Source organism: Pygocentrus nattereri, chromosome 11 (assembly GCF_015220715.1).
Source record: "Pygocentrus nattereri isolate fPygNat1 chromosome 11, fPygNat1.pri, whole genome shotgun sequence".
Classification (NCBI taxonomy): Eukaryota; Metazoa; Chordata; class Actinopteri; order Characiformes; family Serrasalmidae; genus Pygocentrus; species Pygocentrus nattereri.
In genome coordinates this window covers 23,801,762-23,818,445 of record NC_051221.1, presented here as the reverse complement: position 1 = coordinate 23,818,445, position 16,684 = coordinate 23,801,762, and the positions used below count along the sequence as shown (strand labels likewise).

The 16,684-nt window shown below is 37.7% G+C and overlaps 3 protein-coding genes across 4 annotated transcripts; 2 read left to right on the top strand and 1 right to left on the bottom strand.

Annotated features, from left to right (window-relative positions):
* Positions 1 to 134: 134 nt before the first annotated feature.
* Positions 135 to 3,764, top strand: cib1 (calcium and integrin binding 1 (calmyrin)). Its single transcript, XM_017700076.2, has 7 exons — positions 135 to 310; positions 619 to 653; positions 1,070 to 1,172; positions 2,708 to 2,861; positions 3,069 to 3,187; positions 3,329 to 3,417; positions 3,512 to 3,764. Exons 1-7 carry the CDS (start codon positions 260 to 262, stop codon positions 3,531 to 3,533), a joined length of 573 nt encoding a protein of 190 aa, XP_017555565.1. The 5' UTR covers positions 135 to 259; the 3' UTR covers positions 3,534 to 3,764.
* LOC108428790 (RCC1 domain-containing protein 1) lies at positions 2,848 to 6,843 on the bottom strand. Of its 2 annotated transcripts, none has more exons than XM_017700073.2 (9): positions 6,514 to 6,843; positions 5,643 to 5,858; positions 5,341 to 5,506; positions 5,068 to 5,189; positions 4,437 to 4,535; positions 4,213 to 4,353; positions 4,081 to 4,110; positions 3,766 to 3,990; positions 2,848 to 3,158 (listed from the first exon to the last, which is right to left on the bottom strand). In XM_017700073.2, exons 1-8 carry the CDS (start codon positions 6,740 to 6,742, stop codon positions 3,833 to 3,835), a joined length of 1,161 nt encoding a protein of 386 aa, XP_017555562.1. In that variant the 5' UTR covers positions 6,743 to 6,843; the 3' UTR covers positions 2,848 to 3,158; positions 3,766 to 3,832. The 2 variants fall into 2 exon arrangements, with proteins under 2 accessions (XP_017555562.1, XP_017555563.1); XM_017700074.2 differs by having other exon boundaries at positions 2,848 to 3,128.
* Positions 6,844 to 7,052: 209 nt separating this feature from the next.
* Positions 7,053 to 8,943, top strand: dynlrb2 (dynein light chain roadblock-type 2). The gene is made up of 4 exons (XM_017700077.1): positions 7,053 to 7,130; positions 7,444 to 7,519; positions 8,426 to 8,593; positions 8,701 to 8,943. The coding sequence occupies exons 1-4, from the start codon at positions 7,128 to 7,130 to the stop codon at positions 8,742 to 8,744; spliced, it is 291 nt and encodes a 96-aa protein (XP_017555566.1). The 5' UTR covers positions 7,053 to 7,127; the 3' UTR covers positions 8,745 to 8,943.
* The last annotated feature ends 7,741 nt before the right edge of the window (positions 8,944 to 16,684 follow it).

Sequence of the window (16,684 nt, the reverse complement as noted above, 5' to 3'; positions counted from 1 at the left end):
AACCTAGCCAGTCCGCATTAATACCTCTGAAAATAGTGCTGAGGCTCTGTAACTGTGTGTACTATCGCCCCCTGCTGGAACAGTGGCGTACTTAATCTTTTATTTCTCTCTTCGCTCTCGTATGCAAATCCGTCTCTATAGAAACTGTCAAGTCGAGCAGGAAGGGGAAGTGTGGTTCGCGCTAGTGAAGTTTGTGTCAGCCCGAAATAAAGACGAGTCTAACCAGCGACTCTGTCGAACAAATCGAACAAACAACACGATGGGCGCCACAGCTAGTAAACTGCCGAAGGATCAGCTGTCGGAGTATCAGGTAACTAACTTAACTGCCTGTTGAGCGAGTTAAAGTTATGATTTAACATCAACACGGCGCCTGTGTAGCTAGTCAGCTCATTTCTCAGTCGTCTTAAGTGAAGTCAGCTCAGCTTGTCCTGGGAGTAAGTTATAATGTTAGTAAACGTAACGTAAGTTAACTAGCTAGCATAGCCAGTGCAACACGTCAAGGAGCCATTGTTATGTCTTCATTAGCGCCAGGCACTAATGAATTATTCACTGGAATTGGTGTTCGCGCTCATGTCAAAGAAATTGATGCAATGAACTTTTCTTGTCGTTTGTCCTTAGGAGCTCACATTTCTCACGAAGCAGGAGATTTTACTGTAAGTAAAACTGACCGTGTACTGTATGTGTAACTACCCGAAATCACTGCCTAGGTTACGTTTGTTGAGTTTCTGAAGTGACGCATTACTTGTTAGTCACTCATCTGCGTATTACAGCGGACTTTGATTTATAGCACCCAACAGCCGTGTGTCTTCCCCAAAGACGAATACATTCTTGAAAAGTATTGTTAAAGGGAATGGTTCTGTTTGGAAACAATAGTTCTGTATAGAACCAGTTGATGCTTAAATGTTTAAATGCATGGTAATATGGTTCCATAGATCGATCTACTGTTACAACGTCAAGACTGTTGCTATACAGAACTCATGGTTTTAAATAGAACCATTCTCTTTACTAAAGAACCTTCTTTTTAAAAGTGCAATGAGGGTTATATTTATTTAATTGAACTGTTTTCTAGGGCACATAAGAGATTCAATGAACTCCTGGAGAGAGAAGACAGACAGCAAATCGGTGGCTCTCGTGTGCCCATGAATAAAATTCTTACTTTGCCTGAGCTCAAGGTGAGAAATTACGATGTTATACTGTCATGGATAGGCCTAAATGTGTTTCAAGAGCAGAGGTGGACGAAGTACACAAATCATGTACTTGAGTTAAAGTAGAGATACCCAAGGTAAAACATTGCTCCAGTAAAAGTAAAAGTCCTTACTCTAGACCTCAACTTGAGTAAAAGTACAAAAGTATTTGCCTTCAAATGTACTTAAGTATCAAAAGTAGAAGTACTAAAATATTAATTATGGCTCTGATGTCCTGTTATCATTTTTGCAACAAGACTCGCTTCATGAACTCATTTCAGGTGAAAATCCTCCAGCGTCTCTCTTGGTAAACCAGTCTTTTAATAGAACATCATTAATTAGTGACGCTGACGTCTATTAAAATGATCAGAAGCACAGAACACTGAAGGTAAACAGGTTTCATCAGGGAGAACCGAGTGGCTCTGAAATCACTTTTACACACAAGCAAAGTTTCAGTTTAAGATTACTTTGTAACTTAGTTACAAGTTGAATAAAAACTGGCTTTAAACTCAGGATCATAAATAAGTTTTCCTTTACTATATTGATCTGTAGGTCTCTGTTAATAAATATAAACTAACCAAAACTAATTTACTATAAAATGAAAGTCTTTGTATGAATTCAGAAAAAATGAAACATGCCAGTCACGACTGCATATGTGTACATATTTCTATATTGTGGTCTATTTACACAAAGTTAGATTAGTTCCATCATTTAGGTGACGTATGTGCTCCCAAATTTTTACGCTGCTGCACTGATGTTGAACCGTGTGCACTGGATCGGTATGATGCTTTGTGGTTCTTTTGTTTTGACATGTTACAATTTTTATACACACAAAAACAAGAGGAATGAGAGATTTCTCAAAATGTAGTGGAGTCAAAAGTAAGATATTTGACTTTGAAATGTAGTGGAGTAAAAGTAAAAAGTCGCCCAAAATGGAAAAACTTACGTAAAGTACAGATACACGAAAAAACTATAACTATATATATATAAAGTACATTAACTAATTACATTTACTTAGTTCCTGTCCACCACTGTTCAAGAGCCATTACACAAGATTTGTAGCTTATCTGATCACTGTCATTTGTCCAATAGACTGAAGACCCCTGCCCTGCACATTTTAACATTTTCCTGATATAACCAACCTGCTTCAACTCAGGATTAGTTGGATTAGGTGTGTTGGATCAAGAGAAACTGTAAAACATGCAGGGTATTCCAAGACCAGGTTGGGAATCACTGATCTTTAAAGTGAGAGATCGTTACTATTTTTTAGTCTTTTTTTTCAATTGTAATCTGGTCTGGACAATGACTGGAACTCACATTTTGTGGTCTCTTTTAAAGAAAATGTCAGACCCTGTATATAAGGGTAATGAGCAATTAATTAGGCAAATTCTACACATACCTATCTCACAGTAGTCTCTCATGATTACCTTAAACCAAATTTTATAGCACTTCCCAGGTATATAAAGAACCACATACCCATATATCTGTGTCATTTTTATGCTCTTGATTCTGTTTCAATCCAGTCAAATCCTTTCCGAAGAAGGATCTGCCAAGTTTTCTCAACTTCTGATTTGAGGGATGGGAGTTTGTCCTTTGAAGATTTCTTGGATCTCCTGAGTGCCTTCAGTGATTCAGCCACCCTTGAAATCAAATCTCACTACGCTTTTAGAATTTTCGGTAAGGCTTTATTAATGGACTCGTAGGAAACCCAAACACATTATCTTTGTTCATTCCCTCTCCTTTTGTTTTTTTTTCTTCAGTAAAATTGAGGCCATGTATAAACTTACAAATCATGTGAAATTCACCTGTGGCACATAATACAAAATAACTTTTTCAGTAAATCAATTCACAGTATTATTTAAGTTAATGATCCACTTTTCCCAGACTTTGATGATGATGGCACCCTTGACACTGGAGATCTTGAGAAGCTGGTGAATTGTCTGACTGGCGAAATGGACAACACAAGACTCACTTCTGAGGAAATGAAACAACTCATAAACAATGTGAGTATGGTGTATACACAAGAACACTTCTAAAATAAATAAGCTATAGTTATTCAATTTTGAAAATCCTTAGTGCTTTGGCAGTTATAAAAGGCTACCAGAATCGCCTGTTATAAGTGAGTGCATTTTGCAATTATGCAGATTCTTGAGGAATCAGACATTGATAAAGATGGAACGGTAAACCTCTCTGAGTTTCAGCATGTTATCTCCAGGTCTCCTGATTTTGTCAGGTGAGAAGCATTTTGCTGTATTCAGTTATAAAACTGCATATATTTGATGTCTTTAGTACTGGTGATAAGTGACAAGACATGTTGTATTTTGCAGTTCATTCAAGATTGTGCTGTGAAACAGCTGAAGACATTTTGCAGTCTACAGTCTAATTCTCATCATGCCGTGCACATTTCCCTTTTCCTGACAGTACTACTACAATGTGTTAATTTCCACTGCATCCTTTGTGTCAGTATTTCTACTTTTATGTAATTGAAAATGTTTGTACATATTCTCTATAAAACCACTGTCCTTTCTAATCTGTATTTTAGAGATATATTTGCATATTTAATAAAAGCATGTTCTTTTACCTGTGTTGATGACTATCTACTTCCAAAGGGTAGGGTCTTCAGTAGGAGATACAGGCCTGCATGTGGGTCATAAGGGGGAACGTTTCCTTGGAGTAGCACACACAAAAGTGTTCCACAGCCCACAAACAACATCTTCCACAGTCATTCCACCATTTGAGAAGTACTCCACAACTTTAGGTTCATCTGAACTACATTTTGAACCATGACCTAACTGGCCATAGTGACCTGTTACACAGAAAACAAATTCAGCATTAGAGTATATGATAATCAACCATTTTGTGGATACTATATCTATTAATCAGTACAGTATCTTACCCCATCCCCAGGTGTAGAGATTTCCAGAGCCTAAAAAGAAATCAGAAATTATTTTCTAATTCACACTTATGACATTCTTAAGTTCTTCATTAACCTGTACCTAAAGAAAATTAACATGCTCAAGAATCTTACTTGTGATGGAGGCTGTATGACGGGATCCACAGCTGACCTTGCTGATCTCAGACACTTCCGGAACATCCACAAGTGCAGGGAAGGCTTGTATTGAAATGAACACATTATCTTCTCTTTTATTCACCACCAATTCACCTTTCTCTGAAGAGAAACATTTATGAAAAAGAGGACACAAACACAATGAAAGAAAAAAAGATGCATTCACAAATCTGAGACTGACTCACCAGTGCTTGGGGCTCTCTGACTCTGGTCCTTGAGACCTTTGGATGGAAGGCCTATTTGACCACTCTCATTCCAGCCCCAGACATAGAGATCTCCACCAGCTAGGCACATTAACACGTGCTGATCAGTCAAAATCCATTCCTCCATATTATCAGCTGCCCACTAGACTAGGCATCTCTCACTCTAAGAAAACTTGGTCATCATTCAGTTACACAACATCCAAACTGAAGATTTTCGGTAAGCTGTTATTATTGATTTTAGAGTTTGTCTATCATATTGAAGGCATCTGCCAGAGTAAAGCAGCAATTTTGAGAATTTATATCACCAATCTTAATAATAGCCCCACCCCCCCAAAAAAACTAAGGCAGCTAAATAAATACAATGATTTATTTGAATTATGTTGAATAAAATTCTCATTAAACAGTCTTCTAACATATGACTATGAAATGTCAGTGTAATTTTTTTATATATCCAGGATAACTTCAGCATACTGCTGATACACTAATACACTATAAACAGTAAAGTAGATTTAAAGTATCAAAATCAAATCAAATCAAAAGGTTTGAAGCTCAAAATAAGGACAGTCAACTAGGTGAATTAGATTTGAAATGCTAAAACGAGTGATATTCTCACCACTAATGCATGCTGAATGCCAGCCTCCTGCAGCCACATATTTCATAGGGACACCCCACAGAGCCTCTAGCACTTGAGGTTCATCCTCTGAAACCAGACTGCCATGACCCAGCTGACCATGGCTGCCAAGCAAACACAACAAATCATGATCCCTAAACATTTTACAGACTGCTTATTATTGCTTATTCAATTATTTAAAAACAGCACTGCTGGAAAACACTGATTTTAGATTTCCCCACTGATTTTTACACATTTCAGGATTCTTTTTCTCACCTGCCAGACCCCCAACTGTAGACAGTGCCAGAGGACGTCAGAAGAACAGCATGCTCAGAGCCCAGTGCCAGGCTCACAGCATGCAGTTCAGGAGAAAGAGGTCGATAAAATGGAGGCTTTGATGCTATGTATCCACCTGGCACCAGCGGCAATGTTGCTATAGGACCTTTATAAAGTCAGGAAATGAAAATGACAGCTTGGATTGTGAAAAGATCAACACAACATGGCCAGCAACACAGACAGAATGCTTCTAGTTTTCAAAATAGGTGTCCCTATAAAAGACAGCAGCTTCTGTGCATTACCAGTGTCGGAGGTGTCCTGTACCCCATTTACCCCACTCCAAACAAGTGCATTTCCAGTGGGCTTCAAGCTCCAGCACTCCACTCGGTCAGCAAAGCTGAGGGTTAGATAACGCTCACTGATGAGAGCATCCACACATCCTTTACTCTCTGGAGCGAGTCCTGTGTGTTCTTCATCTGGGCCACTTATGAACCCTGACATGCAAACATGTGGGTCACCTGCAATTGAATACAATACTGAAAAATGCAATAAATACAGAGGATCTCCAACACCTTATATGTGCAGACTCCTGACTGACAATGAAACGTAGATAACAGAATAGCTATAATTTAAATGTATGTAGTATTCATAGAATTTTTGACTTTTTTGGTAATAGTCTCATATCGCATTGTAACAGCAAAACAAGTCAGTGTTTTAACAACATGGCATTTTTAGAAATTTGCAATGATGCTGAACAATAAATAAAAAAGATCAAAGAAATAAATTATCCACTAAAAATAACAAGTACACACTTAAAAACGATAGGTCTAAAAGGGTTCTTTAGTAAATAACCATGAACACTCAAAGAACCCTTTTGTAAGAAGCTTGACATTGTAAAAAAAACCTTTTTGGTGCTATATAGAACCCTTTTTAAAAAGGTTCTATTCAGAACCATATACAGCACACTCTCCATCAATCTAAAGAACCATGTCACCACGCAAAGAACCCTTTGATCACGCAATAGTTTCTTTGAGTGTTCATGGTTCTATATAGAAGCATGTTCTTTACTGAAGAACCCTTTAATAACCATCATTTTAAGTGTGTATCTATATGACTGGCTACGGTAACTAGAGCAGAAAACAACCAACGACAAAACAAACAAAAATCTCTCACCATCTCTATAGACGGCAGCTCTCTGGCTCCAGCTTGCAACAACTTTGATTGTGTGCTCTGATGTTTCTGTCTGCTTTTTTGGGTCAAATCTTGTTTTGCCTTCACAAGAACTGCACAAACTTCCCAGCGCGACTGGGCTGAGCACTTTAGCGGTGTCTTCATCTTTCTCACCCTTTCGTCTGGGAACTATCTGTCCAAAACCATTGAAACCAAAACCAAACCAATTCATTGACTTGCCCCTAATAAAGTCTTCCTTATAATTCCCTGAAGTGTGACAGATATTAAACCACCATTCTTCTTGCGGTGAAGTGGGTGTCAGTGAAGCCAGCAGGAATCCGATAGCATTGAAAAATAAAAGTCATCTGGACAATTAATATGAATAATATTAAAAACATAGAATGTATAGAAACAAAATCGCTTTGATATATGGTGCACGTATATCTTAATAAAAATATTTAAATTAATTATAGAAAGGAAATCTTGTAGTTGTTTATAATGAACAACTACTGACCAAACCTTTTCTTCTGGTTTCTGCTGTACTTCCGTCTCCACATAGCAACGACAAGCAAAGCAGAGAGACGCAGCAGAAGAAAGGAAGCAGCAAAAGGCGAGCCATGGTAAAATATCTGTTCTAATGCAGATATTAATACAGATATTGTTTGACATGTAATCCCTACTTAAGGGGGAATATTTTACAATTATTTTACCTCGTACTTCACCAGTTGTCATTTACAATTATGGCCTTAAAATTACTGCACACCGGCATAACTGTGTCTTCAGCTCAGGTAGCTTAGCTAACTTAGCTAGTTAGCTATCTAGGTTAACCTATCTAGGTTAGTTAAACTAGAACCTGTCTTGGTGGTCTATAGTTAGTTAACTGTATTGTACCCACCTTTCAAACTTTGTTTTTTTTCTCACTCTTTATTCCAGGCTGAAGTCGAAGACACACTGAAGAGAATTCAGGCACACAAAGGGGTTATAGGAACCATAGTTGTAAATGCTGAAGGTAAACTTCATTGTGAATTTCCCCGCCGTGGGACTAATAAAGGATTATCTTATCTTATATCTTATCTTAAACACCTTTTGCGTTGTTCATGATGTTGAGGCTTCTGCACTGCCAGAGTCATAGCATTACGTTGGATTACATTAAATGTATGTTGAATTCAGAGCTGTAGATGCAGAATTCACGAACTTTTACTTGACTTTCACTATTACTGTCTTATTTTTATTATTTTAGTTATTTTATATTTTTCTCAATTTATTTTTGTTATTTTATTATTATTGTTATTTTTGTTAATCATTATTATGATCATCTTATTATTACATTTAATTTAAAATGAATTCATTAGAATTCATTTCAGTTTCCGTTTTTGATCTTATCCTTTTGTTTTATATTTATTTTTAAATTATTCATATTTTTTATTTTATTATTATTGTTGTTAATGTTAGAACAATGTCATAATTATTGTTTTATATTTTCTCCTGTTTTTAATGTATTTTTATTATTATTGTTTCATTTTGTAACACCTGAGTTATTTTTTTAATTAAATTTGCTTTTATTATTTGATACATTGTTACCCATTATCAGTCCCTTTTTCCTGTATCAGCACAGCAACATCATAAATGAGGGTCACCCTCAATGTTCTCCGAGGTTAAATAAAAGTTGATTAAGTGATTAAACTTATGGTCAATCTAGAGGAAAATATTGTTTTGAAATCCTAATAACCTTGTTTACAGTATCAGTATTTGCCACTAATACAGTAATAATAATAATAATAATAATAATAATAATATGAAATATATTATAACTGCTCTAAATGATCCTCATCCAAAACCAATGCAATGTTACATTGTTTGCTTTAACAAACTGCTGTATAAAAAACTGGCCTTTGACTTTGTTCAATACCTTCAGGTATTCCCATTAGAACAACTCTGGACAATTCTACCACAGTGCAGTATGCAGGACTGCTGCTTCAGCTGGCGATGAAAGCCAGGAGCACGGTCAGGGATATTGACCCCCAGAACGATCTTACATTCCTACGCATCAGATCCAAAAAACATGAGATCATGGTTGCACCAGGTAAGTCATGTTATACATCAGATATAGTAATCATTGTCTTGACTGTGCTCTTGACCCAGAGAATAATGACATCCAGCCTAATAAGAGTTATCTTTTCTCTGTTTCAGACAAAGAATATCTACTGATTGTGATTCAGAACCCGAGTGAATAGTATTGCAGGACTGTTTCAGCCATTCACACTTCTTGTGTATTAGAAACACCTTATTGATTCATGCTCATTCTCCTGCACAGTTCACTGTAAACCCTTTGCCTTACTGGTTTGTCATCTGCCTCTTGAATTAAATTGTTACATTCCTGTGAAACACTTGTCCTACTTTTTCCTACAGAAAATGCTTTGTTATTGAATAAAATATTATAAAAATGAAATGTCCTTGTGTCAGTTGTTTAAGCTAAGTGAGTTAGAAGATCTTAAGTAGCTCAGTGGTTGTTGTAACAGAAGCTGCCTTTGCTGCTGTTGTCCGGGTGGAGGTGTTGCAGACTCCAAAACTTTCCACCAGAGGGAGATATGCTCTATACATTGTGTGGAGAATCAGGACTCAGGCTGTTAGTGTAGTTTGAGCTTAATTTAACTTTAACTAGCAATTTAACTTGGGACAGTGTAACATTACCTTCCTTCATTTCTTCATATGTCTTTATAAAACATTCCTATGTATAGTTTTATATGATGAACCTGACCCTGGGCTATAAATAAATTGTGATATAAATAAATGCTTTTTTAAATGTAAATAGAAATATATTGTGGTTACAGAATGTATAGATTGTAATGACTTTGTTCCTATTTACATCTCTTGTCAGGCAGATATTGCACAGAGCAGTAAACTGGATTACTCAAACTCAAAAATTGAGAATTATTTAGAATATTGACTATTGACAAGCTTTACTTTGTCTTAGTTATCTGAATAACTGATTTTTCATTAAAAAAATAATTAAATAAAATGTTTACTTATTTCAAATATTACTGCTACTACTACTAATAATTAGTATTTTTATTAATAAGAATCATTTTAAGCCTCTTGTTCTGTATTATGCCATTGCGCCTCATCCCTCAGACCTGTTCTACTGGAAAGGTTTATCTTATACTAATTTGTATGTATGATTTCTTTTCTTTATTAATGAGTGGGGGATCCGTGGCAAGGCTGGCTCCACAGGTTTTTTGATCTCAGTCTTTTCCTTTATTAATGAGGTGGTCTCTAGCAGGGTTGGGTCCTCAGGTTTGTGATCTCAGTCTGTTTACATTAGTGCATTAGAGCCTTCTCTTTATTAAGGCTGTATGTGTGAGTGTGTAAGGGAGACCCCTCTTTTGTTTCTCCCTGAAAGACTCCACACAGGCAGATTCGTAGATGGATGGTAGATTAATAAATTAAATGTCTGTTATAATTTGATCGGTGAGGTGTACACTCAGTATCAGAGTTCATATGCAGCAGCTGTGCTGTGTGGCAGTGGAGAGCACTCTGGTGACACAGCCTTGGCCAGGGCAAACGTCATCTGAAACCTGGCCTCACTGAAGCCTCAGACCCATACGACGGATTTGCTTTTGCCAGTGTTCTGCTTCAGTGATTCAGATGCTCATGAAGCTGTTATGGGTCATTACTGTTCAGTTAAGACTATTTTTATTGTTTAGTCTTTTTATAGCAACTTGATCAGTCATCCAGATAATCTGTAAAGTTACAAATATAATCAGTTATTACAGCCCTAGTTCCAAAAATTCTGAATTGTTTATGAGTAGAATTTTTATTTATTTATTTACGTTTCTGGTGTGAAATTTTGACCAGTCTGACTCCATCTTATTCCAAACAATATATGCAACTGAACATCATTTTCATATTGTTTCCACTTCCATCTTTTATTTTATGTGTGTATTTGTGTATGCAAACGTGTGGTTTCTGGTCTTAGTTACAAGCCACTGAGCTTCTGAGTTAATGAGAGCTTCATCCGCAACAGAGATGCAGGGTTATTGTATGACCTGGCAGCTGGGGGAGAGTGAGTGTAGCACCTATAGAGGCTATAAGAAGAGCTGTCCATACAGCCAAATCTAAACAGCTCTGTTCAGCCCTCTGCAAGAGGAATTAGTGCAGATGCGTGATCTGTTCTGTTTCTGTTTTGTGTTATCTGTGGCTAAATCTGGTGAAATCTGCTGTAATATTGAACAAACACTCATTATTCAGTCTCTCAGTGTGGCAATATCACACTATAGATTACACTGGTTTGAGCGTTAACACTGTGAGTGAAAGTGGGACACACACACATACACACACACTCACACATGCTTTTCTGTGAGCTGAGTGTGTGTTTGCCTAAGGGAGATGTGTTGTCTCTTAAATGAGCGGAAGAGGGTGGCCTAATCTTTTCTGCTCTAATTGAGTCATCTTTCATCTTTTCATCTCTCTCTCTCTCTCTCTCTCTCCTCCCCCCTCTCTCTCATTCTGCTGCATCAACCTGTGTGAGGAAAATCCCAAATGTCTGGTTCCTATAATATACAGTATGATATAATATACTCTGTACAAAAGTCAGAGACTACCTTTCATTTATTTTCATTTCCAGTCAAAACAGCTATTTATTACGTTATTATTAAGTTATTCATTTTTCAGCATCAGGAAAAAACAGATATTTATTAGAGCTTCTTTTTCAGAGATGTGATTTAAATTTTTTAAAGAAATCAGCAGGGACTTCAAAGTTCAGTCTTAGAAGTTGTATTCAGTGATGTTGAGGTCTGGACTCTGGGGTGGTCAGTACATTGTTCTGAGAATGCCAGCAGCTTGTTTGTTTGATTTGCAAATGCTCCTTTTCATTTTTTTCCTTCTCAGTAACGGCTCCTTAACAGCTGCACGTCTTTTCAGACTCTTAGTGTTGAGTTGTTTTCTCACAGTGGAAGGATGGATAGAAACACCTGTGGATTTTTTTCAGAACTGAAGAAGGATCTTGATTTTCTACTCGCTCTCAAAGATGAAAGCTTTCAGTGCTTTTTTCTGAGAGTACGTTTTGGTAGTCAGTCTTTTAATACATTTTTCAACTATTTTTTTCACCTATTTCCCTTTGATTTTCTCTTTCATTATGGAAGTGGATTTATTTAATATCTAATCTCCTCAGAAATATCTTCAAAAATTACAAACTTATGGTCATTTTGACTTGAAGTTAATAAATGTAGGGTCTCTGACTTTTGCACTGTACTGTAAAATATATAATATAATAATATATTTAACAGATATTTTTCAAAATTTGGACACTTCTTATTGGACCAATCATCATGAAATGTTCACATGATGTAAAGGGCAGCTAAGAATAAAAATGATTTATAACTACATCTACAGCATAATTATGCACTCTCTGGTTCCTCACCCGTAATCTCTGACGGGAGAGTCCAGCTCAGGGCTGTCCAGCTGTGGTCCTGGAAAGCCTTCATCCAGCACAGTTTGGTTATTTTTCTGGCTCAACTCAGTAGTTAATTACCTGGTTTAGTTAGTAAGTCTGTGCAGGGAAATCACTGAACTGTACTGGACTCCACACCTCCAGGACCAGAACCATAAACTCCTGGTGTAACCACACCAATGTCCTCTGTCTTTGTGCACCTTGGATGGAACATTGTGCTGGCCTGACCTCTGTGTGGATGCCATCTGCTCTCTGCCCACCTCTCTGCCAGTGTGTGCGCTGCTGGCAAGTGGCCTTGGGGCTCTCAGGTTCGCTAGCCCTCCAGCTCTGGCGCCACGGCCTCAGAAAGGCACTGTCAGTGCAAAGCAATTAGGCAAATAATTAACGACCAGGTCAATTAGTGGGATTAAGGGAGAAGAAAGTGGTTCTGGCAAAAATGCAGAGAGAGAGAGAGTGGGAGTGTGTGTGTGTGTGTGTGTGTGTGTGTGTGTGTGTGTGTGTGTGTGTGTGGTGGTGGTGGGGGGTGTTAAAGAAATGCATTGTGTTTTAAGTTTGTGAGGTTTGTTTATCACTCTTTGGCATGAATGTCTTTAATGGTGACAGTGAAAGTCTCTCTCTCTCTCTCTCTCTCTCTCTCTCTCTCTCTCTCTCATTCTTTCTTTTCTCTCTCTCATGCTTGTTCTTTCTCTCTCTTGCTCTCTCACTATAATTTGTTTTAATCTTCCTGTGCCTCTCTCTCTCACTTGTTCTTTTTTATCTCACTATTACTTATCTCTCTTTCCTTCTCCCTCTGTCCCCATCTCTTTCACTCGTTTTTTCTCTCTTGTTCATTCTCTCTCTCTCTCTCTCTCTCTCTCTCTCTCTCTCTGTCTCTCTTTTGCTTTCTCTTTCTCTGTCTTAAATTCTTATCTTAAGGTGAAAGATGAAGAGTTTTACTCAGACAGCTGTGACAGTGAGCCATCTGCCAGGAAGCTTACAGATGAGACTGCTACACTTCAGCCTTCACTCAGCCGTTTACTCTCTCTCTCTCTCTCTCTCTCTGTTTAACATTCCACTTGTCACTTTCATTGTGTATATAAATGTTAATGTATCTAGCTGTACTGAAGCACATTTAGAATGTTTGCTCGTTGCTATGAGATCTCTTCTGTCTGAGAAAAGGCATTGCTGCAGCAGTTGCTAGACTGTTACAGCAGTCACTAGACTATTTACTTGTGATACAACAGGGTACAGCTTTGATAACCATTCGCTCCATGGACCATAACATTTATTGTACATTGTACATTTATTGAACATTATTGTAATATTGTTGAGAGTATTTGAAGGTCATTGCATTGTGCTAGGTACGCCTCTGTCTGGAGAATGCAGCTACTTGTCAAACTAAATGTATAGTATTGCTGGAGACATCATTATTTTCCTCAAATGGCCTGAGGCCTGAACATGCATGAGGTGTTTTTATAGCAGTCTGCGTTAGCTGAATGCTGAATGCTGTATGGCAGTGCTGTACACAGAGTGGGCTACTAATGGGGCTGAGGCACCTTAAGAGCGCAATAAAGCCAAATGCAGCAATGCTGCTGCACTGGAATGGTCTTTTATTCACTCTAACCTGTGTGTCTGCCTTTCTGGCTCATGGGAATCTATTAACCATTATCACATTTGTGTGTGTATGTGTGTGTGTGTGTGTGTGTGTGTGTGTGTGTGTGTGAGAGAGAGAGAGAGAGAGAGAGAGAGAGAGTGTAAATTATAAATAAGTGAGTATGCCTCAGGTATTTTTCCTGCATCACATTACCACAACACAGATGGTGCTTGTGCATGCATATGTGTGTGTATGTGTGTGTGTGTGTGTGTGTGTGTGTGTGTGTGTGTGTGTGTATTTAAGTGTGTCCTGAGAATGCTTCAATGAACACATCACTGTAATAGCATGGCCCTGTCCATACATCGTGTGAAGAGACAGTTGCTAAATTTTTAATCTCTCTGTAGAGCTTGCTTAGTAAAGATCACCTCAAGGAGTTATCTGCTACAGTGCCTCAGGCAGTGTGAGTGTGAGTGCACGCGAGTGAGTGATTTATATGTGTGTGTGTGTGTGTGTGTGTGTGTAGTGCAAAAGAGAGCAAGAGAAGAAAAAAAGTTGAGAGTGAGTTTGTGTGTCAGCATTCAATGTTTGTTTTATTCTTATGAATATGAACAATGAATAATCCTATCTGGTCAGTGGATGCTTGCTGTCTGTTTATAGTCTGGCAGGCAAAAGAGAAGAACCTATAGAATGAGGACCAACAAAAAGGTCCTGTTTGTAAAGTGGTTTTATGTTTCATTTTTTAAAAGGTGAAACCACGAAAAGGCAAAAATGTTTGTAAACATTCAATGTCAGTTAATGCAATGATTGTAGTGATTTTGAGGCATTTTAACTTGTCCATTCATCATGAAATCTTAACACAGTGTAAAGGACAGCTGCTGCATTCAAAATATGTAAAAAAATCTCTACAGAGAACACGTCTGCACATTTTAATGCACAATTATAGTTTATTTGACTGTTTACACACAAAATACAGTTTTTAAATGATCATTTCATTTATTAAAGCTATATCACCTATCTGAATTCCCTTTCCACACCTAATAATTGGTTATGCCACCTTTGGCTGTGACGACTGCAATCAAACATTTGCAAAACTTACGATGACTCTTTTACATCTCTGTGGAGGAATTCTGACTCACTCTTCTTTGCAGATTTGTTTTAATTTGGCTACATTGGGGGGATTTGGAGAACTGCCCTTTTAAGGTTGTTTCTTTTGAAACATTCAGAGGTGCACTTGCTTGTGTGCTTTGGGTCATTGTCCTGCTGCATAACCCAAATGTGCTTGAGCTTCATATCACAAACTAATATTCTCCTTCAGGACAGAGTAGAGTACATGGTTCCATCATTTATGACAAGTTGTCCAGGCCCTGCAGAAGCAATGCGTTCCATCATAAGGACATCATAACAACAGTCAAGCATGGTGGTGGTAGTGTGATGGTCTAGGCAGCCCACACTACCACGTTTGACTGTTGGTATGATGTCCTTATGATGGAATGCAGTGTTAGCTTTACACCAGATAAAAAAGTTCCACTCATCAGCCCACAGAAAGTCCACAGATCCAAAAAGCCTTGGAGCTCATCTAGATATTTTTAGTCAAATGTGAGATGAACCTTTGCATTCTTTTTGTCAGCAGTGGTTTGTGCCTTGCAGCTCTCTCATGGATGTCAGTTTTAACTCAGTGGCCTTTCTTACTGTGGAATTGTGTACATTGACCTTAACTGAGGCAAGTGAGGCCTGCAGTTCTTTAGATATTTGTGACCTCCTGCATGAATCGTTAATGCACTCTTTATTTGGTAGGCAAGCCACTCCTAAAAAGGACGAAGTCATTCTCCATTTGTGATTAATGGCTCTCACTGTGGTTCACTGGAGTCTCAGAGCCTTAGCAATGGCTTTGTAACCATTTCTAGACTGGTACATATCAATGAATTTGTTCCGCATCTGTATTTGAATCTCTTTAGAACATGGCATCATGTCGAGACCTTCTAGCCTGCTTCACACTGCAAATAAGGTTATATTTAAGTAGTGTTTAGATTCAACTGGTCTGACATTAATCCAGTTTTGTGTATTGCCAGTGAAATTAAACCCCATAATCAAATGAATTTGGTTAACTTAGTTGCGGACTACTTTTTTCACACAGGGTCAGGTAGGACTGACCTGTATTTTTCCTTCTATAAATGAAATCATTATTTAAAAACAGCATTTTTATTAAAAGTAATATTAAAATATGAAAAGTAGTTTAATGACCTGACCTAACGACCCTTCAAGTCTGACAAATGTGCAAAAACAGAAGAAATTTGGAAAGGCCAAATACTTTTTTCACAGCATTGTATGTACTTAGATATAAGGAGAAAACACTGTAAATTGAAAAGTTTGTAGACAACTTAAAACAAAGTGTGAGTGGCAGAGACTGGCTGGCTGATATATTCCCCTTGTGCTTCTTTTCAGTAGCTAGCTATGATCAGCTGGCTAAGCTGTGTTTTGTTTGGAGTAAACCTCAATCCTTTCTCTTCAGTCTCTCCCTTTGTTTAAGTTTGACTTTCAAAGCCGTTCCAGTTTGTTGTGTTGCTTGTTTTCAGATGCTCCTCTCCCAGCTGCTGCAGGGCTCTCAACTGCCCTCCTTCTGCTGGATCCTGTAAGATCTGCCAGTGATTCAGGCAGTGAGCAAACCTCTCTAACAAAACATACATATGGCTAAGGTATGGCCACCCATGCTCAGGATCTGCTTTCTCACACTGATCTCCTAATTTAAGAGTCACTTTAGGGGCCTGGAATAGCAAGTCTTGAAAACAGGTATAAAAGCTTAGTGCAGTTTCAAATAAATACCGTAAGAGATTTTTATAGAAATAGTACAAAATTCCTTGGTGTAATATTTTACATAAACACACTGGTGTTGAGAAATTTCCAGTTCATAGGTAACTCTCAGTTTATTTACCTCAGTTGGTAGTTCACCAGATCTAACTCCTTTTTACCTTCAATAGGCTTCTGACGTTATTAATTGCATTTTATCGATTGATCTGGAAACTTCTCTCTGATGTTTTGTCTCACTCCATGGCTATAATACATCATTCTAATAATTTTTTATAGTATTGTGATCTTGAACAGAGAAGGATGAGTTCCTCTCAGTTTCCTCTTTATGCTCTTACCACATCCATTAT

Coding starts and splice junctions, on each gene's coding strand:
- dynlrb2 (XM_017700077.1), top strand. Junction 7,520..8,425: donor CATAGTTGTAAATGCTGAAG/GTAAACTTCATT, acceptor CAATACCTTCAG/GTATTCCCATTAGAACAACT. Junction 8,594..8,700: donor TGAGATCATGGTTGCACCAG/GTAAGTCATGTT, acceptor TCTCTGTTTCAG/ACAAAGAATATCTACTGATT.
- cib1 (XM_017700076.2), top strand. CDS start 260: ATGGGCGCCACAGCTAGTAAACTGCCGAAGGATCAGCTGTCGGAGTAT. Junction 2,862..3,068: donor CTACGCTTTTAGAATTTTCG/GTAAGGCTTTAT, acceptor CACTTTTCCCAG/ACTTTGATGATGATGGCACC. Junction 3,418..3,511: donor AGGTCTCCTGATTTTGTCAG/GTGAGAAGCATT, acceptor TGTATTTTGCAG/TTCATTCAAGATTGTGCTGT.
- LOC108428790 (XM_017700073.2), bottom strand. CDS start 6,742: ATGAATTGGTTTGGTTTTGGTTTCAATGGTTTTGGACAGATAGTTCCC. Junction 5,859..6,513: donor AGCTGCCGTCTATAGAGATG/GTGAGAGATTTT, acceptor ATTCAATTGCAG/GTGACCCACATGTTTGCATG. Junction 3,991..4,080: donor TCTCTACACCTGGGGATGGG/GTAAGATACTGT, acceptor TCTGTGTAACAG/GTCACTATGGCCAGTTAGGT.